This window comes from Egretta garzetta, unplaced genomic scaffold (assembly GCF_000687185.1).
Source record: "Egretta garzetta isolate BGI_Z169 unplaced genomic scaffold, ASM68718v1 scaffold508, whole genome shotgun sequence".
NCBI lineage: Eukaryota > Metazoa > Chordata > Aves > Pelecaniformes > Ardeidae > Egretta > Egretta garzetta.
The window spans coordinates 1,462,771-1,469,695 of record NW_009260609.1 but is presented as its reverse complement, the minus strand read 5'-3'; the positions used below and the strand labels follow the sequence as shown (position 1 = coordinate 1,469,695).

Here is a 6,925-nt window from a genome sequence, read left to right as displayed (position 1 = left end):
GAGATGGTGCATGAATCCTGCTGAGGCATAAGTGTGAACCAACCTAGCACTGTTGGCTGTTGGTTGAGTGCACGTATGCATTTATCCAAGACAGTGGCTTAGCAGGGGGATCTTAAAGATCTCTCCTGGTTTTAAGTGCTGGAGATGGCAAGGATTGGGCACAGCTGCATGTGCCAGCTATCCCAGGCGAGTGGAAGTGTGAGATGAGTTGATAGTCCTGGGGTAAATTTCTCTCTCTAGTAGCCAGGGAAGAAGAAGAAACTTCTCCAAAGCACAGACTTGCTGGTGGAGTCAGCCTTTGCTCAGGGCTGTACTATAAGTCTGCCCAGGTTCAAAGTACCTCCCTGGCAAGGCTGAGAGTGATCTACGGCTGTCTTCTGGCCTTGGTGTTAAACAAAAATATTTGCCCTACAACGGAGGATCGAGAATGAAGCTGTCAAGCATGGAAGCTTTATCTGTCTTTAAGAACACCTATAGATGTTCTTCCCATCTTCTCTCTCTCTCTGGCTTCTGCTTTCATGTCTAAGGAAAGATCCCTGAGTGACCCAGGCCTGAGAGCTGTGTTCTCTGCTGCTTGATATGGCTCTGCATCCACTCATGTCCCGGACACCACGGGAAGGGCCAGCTCCTCTGCGACAGAAGTGGAGATGGCTCCCACCAACTCCACTGCAGGAGTTGGTCAAACACCAGAAGCCTTGGCTCAGTGCTTCTAATGGTTTCACCTGCATTGTGAATGGTCATGTAAACAACCAGGAAATATTTTCTCCCCATCCAAACCTTTTGCATTCTCAAAGTCTGTGATAAATTGCCAGGCAGAGAAGATCATGGGGCAAAAAGGAATTTGTGTCCAAACTAATTTATTTTTATTATGAGCATTCAAGCTTCAGCTCACTGTAAGAGCCATCATTTGCTGCTCAGAGGTACTTAACTGCTTTGTTGTTTGGATTCTGTTTCAAACACCGACCTCGGGGCACCTCTAGACTCCTTCTACTGTAACCTGTAGGAGGCTGAGTGTGAGAAGACTGTGCTGACTAAAAAGACCACAATAAAAAAAAAAAAAAAGCCTCTTTTTCTCTGCATTAGAGAAACCTTTATCTGAATGCAACAAGCAAAAAGATCTTTCCTGATTTTATCCGAACAATTATTTCAGCAAGAGCAGAGTGTTGGTGAGAAATATGCCCTACAGGCTTCTTTTATGTGACATCCATGACTGGAAAAGCCTTACCTGTTCAGTCTTGAATATTGACATTTAAAAGCATTGTGCATCCACAGAGATGTTTTATGGCATGTTTGTCCAATTAAAGGATGAAGATTAAAACATGAATAACATTAATTTGAAGATTTCAGAGCTGTTTCACTAATGCAGAAGTCTAGCAGTGTGTAGTCTGTTTAAGCTCTCTGGGCACTTATGTGCAGAGTCGAAGGAAAAGTACCTTTCTGGGCTCAGTGTATGCTCCTGGCCCTGTTACTCAGTTTGTTGTGTTTGTCTCACCATAATAGTCAGGTCATTTGGAATAACAGCTTGGAAAACAGCAAGGATTCTGCCTAGGGTTATTCCATCAACCCAGACATGACCAAAAGTAATGAGATTGTGTCAGTAGCATTACCATAGTGCAGGTAGAGTGGATTTGCAATCTGTGGTCCAAATTCTCATTGTCACTAATACAGCTGTAAATCCAGTGTAATTTACTGAATTCAGAAGAATCTCTCCAGGTACCAGTAGTGGGGTAGAGCCTGCTCTCAGATATGGAGCCTGTGTTAAAAAGACACTGCTGCCTCTTGCTCAGAAAACACCTGTGCATCCTTAATAAGCTGTCAAAAAAATATGTTGGGTCTGCTTCTGGCAATCTCTCACCTATGTAAAGATTCTGGCTTCTACGTTGCTTAAAGCTGTACATTACCATAAATCCCACAGGCCAAATTTTGACCATTTGTGGCTCAACCCTTTCAGGTACTCATGTAACACCATTGAAGACTGCCACTGGGTGATACTCAACTCCTTGCAGCTTGGTGACTTCTGGGAAGATCTTCCTTCAATTCCTTTTGTATTTACTACAAGCTTGTCTGTTTGGGGGTTTTTTTTTTTGCTTGTTTTATTTTGTTTTGATTTTGTAAGTCTAGAGCAAAACCAATTCTGCTTCATCTGTTCACTGAAATCAGTAATACCATTTAATGGGAGTTCCTGTTCACTGTTGTCAGTAAAATACTCATTTGTGTTTGTTGTTCTAGTGTTATTCAAGCAAAAGTCTCTGTACGCTTCAAAAGGAAAGCCAGAAATGGGTTCAAAAAATGGAAATGTAGTGGACATTTTCATTTCATTAATATTTACAGTTGCTAGCATTGTACAGAGCTGTGTTTTCAATAAGAAAGGCTTAGATAAGGCTTTTTTTTCTGTTATTCAATTACATTGATTTTAGGAGTAGTTACAGGTACAGAATGAGAAGCCAGACTGATGGAGATGCAGGCTCTGGAGAAGCAACCTGTAGTGTAGATTAGACAAAGGGTCTTTGCCAGACCCCTTAAAATAGTCTGTTAAAACAGGAGCTCTACAAGAGCAAGTAAGAAAAGTAGTGTAACACCAGCTACTTGGGTGCTGTGTTTTGTGTTACCAGCCTGTGACCTATATAGTCCCTAAAGTACACGAACTGTACTATTGAGTTCTCCGTCAACTCTTACAGTGTAGTAAGCTGATAGGAGACACTGTCATCTTGTACTGTCAAAATTAATGTGTTTACGTATGTCTAAGGTTTGGATTTTGAATTCCCATTAAAATTCTCTAGACTGTTAATGAGAAGATTGAGCTTTCACTGAGAAAGCAAAGCTGGACAATCCCTTTTTGCATGGCAGTTCTGTTCTGACCTGTCAGCCTGTCATATGCACAGCTCATCCTTCAAGTCTGCTCTCTAAAGCTAAATAAGCTTTTCCCGACACACAAATTGCTCTTTCCCCATCCTCTGCAGCATTTTGAGAGGGTATGTCTGAAGTCTAGCCGCTCATGTTTCCTTCTACTGAAGCTATTCTTTTGACAATGGCAGGATCTGCAACGAGACATAGAGCAACACACTGCAGGGGTGGAATCCGTGTTTAATATTTGCGAAGTCCTGCTACACGATTCAGATGCATGTGCTAATGAGACAGAGTGTGACTCCATCCAGCAAACTAGCAGGAGTTTGGACAGACGGTGGAGAAACATTTGTGCCATGTCTATGGAAAGGCGAATGAAGTAAGTCTTTCTTTCTCACCTCTCCTAATGAAGCCTGTGGCAGCATTTTGAAGAAACGCTGTTGCTTTTGCCACAAGCTGAATTTTGAAAAAGAAAAAAAAAATCCAAAATTAATAGTGAGGTTGCGCTAAAACCTTTCCATTTTTGCATCTCCCTCCCAGAATCGAGGAAACCTGGCGCCTATGGCAGAGGTTTTTGGATGACTATTCTCGCTTTGAAGATTGGCTGAAATCATCTGAAGGGATAGCAGCTAAGCCTAATTCTTCAGAGGTTTTGTACACACATGCAAAGGAGGAGCTGAAGAAATTTGAGGTGAATTTTTTAACTTCATTTTTTTATGCTCAGCAGCAGGCTGAATGGTCAGTCTGCTAAATACTGTCTGTGTGAAATGCCTGGATCACTGAAAAACACCAGTTAGGCAGTGGTGGTATACAGAACATAAATAATTGTGCAGCTGCTAGGTATCTAGCTGACTTATTTGTCTCCAGAATTTTTTTTAATGTGGATAATCCAAGGCTCTGAACTGACAAGATCCTGCTTATAAGTTAAATACTAGCTTTTTATGGGCAGGAGACCTTTGTGGGTTGATTTTTTTGTTTTTTTTTTTTGTCCTTCCTCTTCCTAATGAGCTAAGTCTGAACAGTTGAATTAAAATGCGGGTCCTTCTCTGGATTTAATTTTGCAGTTGGAAGGTCTTTTTTTAAGGGGAGGGGTTCATCATGTCTCTTGATGGATAGTATCATCAGGATCCTTTCTCTTATCTGCAAGGGCACTGAGTTCCTTGATTTGCCTTGCAGGCATTCCAACGGCAAATTCACGAACGACTCACTCAGTTGGAGCTGATCAATAAACAGTACAGGCGCCTCGCCCGCGAGAACCGCACCGACTCAGCCAGCAAGTTGAAGCAGATGGTACATGAAGGCAACCAGCGCTGGGATAATCTCCAGAAACGAGTCGCTGCCATTCTGAGGAGACTCAAGGTAATTGCACAGTGGGGTGAGAGAGTGAGGAGCACTTGCAAGTTTCTGTAGGAATTACCCAAGGGTAAAACACGTATTGGAGCAACTATCAGCTGGAGCAGTTGGTTTGTGTCTTGAGTCACCAGTGTAGGAGAGCAGCTCTGGAATGGTCACCAAGTACATGGCATAAAGATGTCCTCAGTAGAGTGGTTCTTGGTAGTTGAAGAAGAATAAGGGAAAAACGGGTGCGAATTTTGGAAGGTGTGTTGCAGGCCTTACTGCTCCTATCCCACTCTCCTCTTATCCAGTCTTGTCATGGGTGGATGCATTCATGCAGTTGCACATTTCCATAAATAAGAGGCAGAGAGACAAAAAGGTCCCAGTGCAGGTATGGTTTGGAGTTTACAACGCAGCTCTACTTTATGCCAAGTTACGATTCACCTAGAAGGCTTTAAGCATAGAGATGTGATGGAGAGGCATGCTGCTGTCACCAGCTCCTGCTGTGCTCTCTGCCTGGTGGAGGAATGTTGCCAAACGGTGTGACACTTGGAAGAAGTGTCCTGCTTGTCAGTTAAACTGATCTCTGGGCAGATATTCTGTGCTGTGCCCTGGAGGAAACTTGTCACTGCCTGATTTTTAAATACAGCAGTGCTGCAAGCAACTGACAGGGAAAACTATTAGATCCCAAAAGTCAGTGGATGAGGCTGTGAGAGTGCTGATGGGGTTTGATCTGTGCAGTTAGGAGGTGTTGTGTTTGGGGTATTAAAATAATCCCCTTCCTGAAGAGTAAGTCCACTGAGGAGAGCTGCATGTCTGTTAGCAGCTTCTCTAGGAGATGGCAGCAGAGAGAGCTCCTCCTAGCTTCCATGCCAAATGATGCACTGATTACACTGGCGTGGTCATCCATGATCCAGCTTCTCCATTGTTTTACCAATTTTAATGTCATCGTTTCAATTACTTTAATTAGAGATGAGGCTTGCTTCCTTTTTCTGTCTGTCTTCTAAATTTAGAACAAATTAGATGTTAAACCTGAGTCCGAATAACTGTTACACTGGTATAATGATGTGGGAGAAGGTATACAGTGTGGAAGCAAGAATGTAGTTTTATAGAAGCATCTTGCACTGCTGAAGTTTTATTCCCTCTCCCATACAAATAGCATACGAACATTGGACACTTTGTTCCAGCATCACTACAGGAAGGGCACAGTTTTCATCTGTGGCACGCTGCCATTGTGCCCTGAAGGCCTTTAAGGTGAACAGCAGTTTTGAAACAAAACACTGTTTTCAAAGGGCTCCTGTGACCATCTGATTTAGTAGCTGTAGTCTTATAACATTTGCTCCCTTCTTCCTGTTCAGCACTTCACCAATCGGAGAGATGAGTTTGAGGGCACCAGGGAGAGCATCCTTGTTTGGCTCACAGAAATGGACCTCCAGCTGACAAACGTGGAGCACTTCTCCAAAAGTAACTTTGATGACAAAATGCGCCAGTTAAATGTACGTATCCTTATAAAGCAGTTGTTCAATATAGCCCAGCTGATCCTAGTGGGCTGCCCTCTCTTGACAGAATCTTCTACTTTTCTGGAACTTCACAATAGCCAACAGATCTTTGTAAGGCCATATTTGTTTTAAAACACCAGTAAATTGTTAAGACTTATCCTCTGAATCAAGATTAAACTGTACAGTATTTAAATTCAGATTCAGTGTTCAAGCTCAGTTCTATTCTGCCATTTTCTCCTAACACTGAGTTTCAGTGACAGTGGTATCTGGCCTGGAAAGGGGCACATGCAGGTTAACAGTAAAAGCTACGTTCCTAAATTTAGGCATTCTTTTCTGGTGAGAATTTTTTTGAATTGGCATTAAGGTAGGATCTCTCCTCTGAGTGCATTTTTTGTAGCTGGGACTGTCAAACAGAACTAAGACAGCAGGCGTGTGCAGTGATTGCAAAGAACATACTAGCTCTTTGCTACCTGCTCATATGCTCATTTCTCCTTTTGCCCTGCACCGTTAATTGTTTTGGGATGTAGATTTACTGTTGTGTAGGCTGGAGGCCCAACCAGCCAAACTTCTTTGCTACTGAGAAAAAGATTTTGTGTACCCAACAGAAAAATAAACTTTGATTAGCTGAACTCTCATATGGTGATCCCCTGCAGGCTCATGACGCTGCAATGATACTGATGTACACATGGGTGGAAAATGCCACTTCATTTGGAACTGTAATCCTGCTAATAAAACAAACCTCTGGACTGCTTGAGTAGGAAGATATTTGCCAAATGCAATTAGACAACAACGTCAATTGCTGCTTTTCTTTCAGTGCAGTGAGTGAGAAAAACAGGATAAACCTTAGGCTAGAAAGGGACATTGCAGAAGTAATTCTTTTTCTTTTATGTTCCAAATAGGGTTTCCAGCAGGAAATAACACTAAACACCAATAAGATTGATCAGCTAATCGTTTTTGGGGAGCAGTTGATTCAGAAGAGTGAGCCTTTGGATGCTACCCTGATTGAAGATGAATTGGAAGAACTTCATAGATACTGTCAGGAAGTGTTTGGGCGAGTTGCCCGGTTCCATCAAAGACTGACTTCAAGACATCCTGTAAGAAGCAAGAGTTGTTTTGATGCTTTGGCAAGATTTTGGTGTTTGAACTGCAACGCTCATTGCTTATCCCTAGCAGCTTGACCGAGTGGTTTGAGCTCAAAGGGGTCAGGAGCTCCTCAGTAGTTGTACCAGCTTTGTTACATCTTTGTT

General features: G+C 42.6%; 1 protein-coding gene across 1 annotated transcript in view; it reads left to right on the top strand.

Annotated features, from left to right (window-relative positions):
* Positions 1-6,925, top strand: part of SYNE2 (spectrin repeat containing nuclear envelope protein 2) — a 181,869-nt gene that overhangs the window by 163,297 nt on the left and 11,647 nt on the right. Inside the window, 5 exon segments of the mRNA XM_009644870.2 lie at positions 3,036-3,223; positions 3,385-3,535; positions 4,021-4,203; positions 5,538-5,675; positions 6,578-6,772. Coding sequence (XP_009643165.2) covers positions 3,036-3,223; positions 3,385-3,535; positions 4,021-4,203; positions 5,538-5,675; positions 6,578-6,772 — 855 coding nt within the window.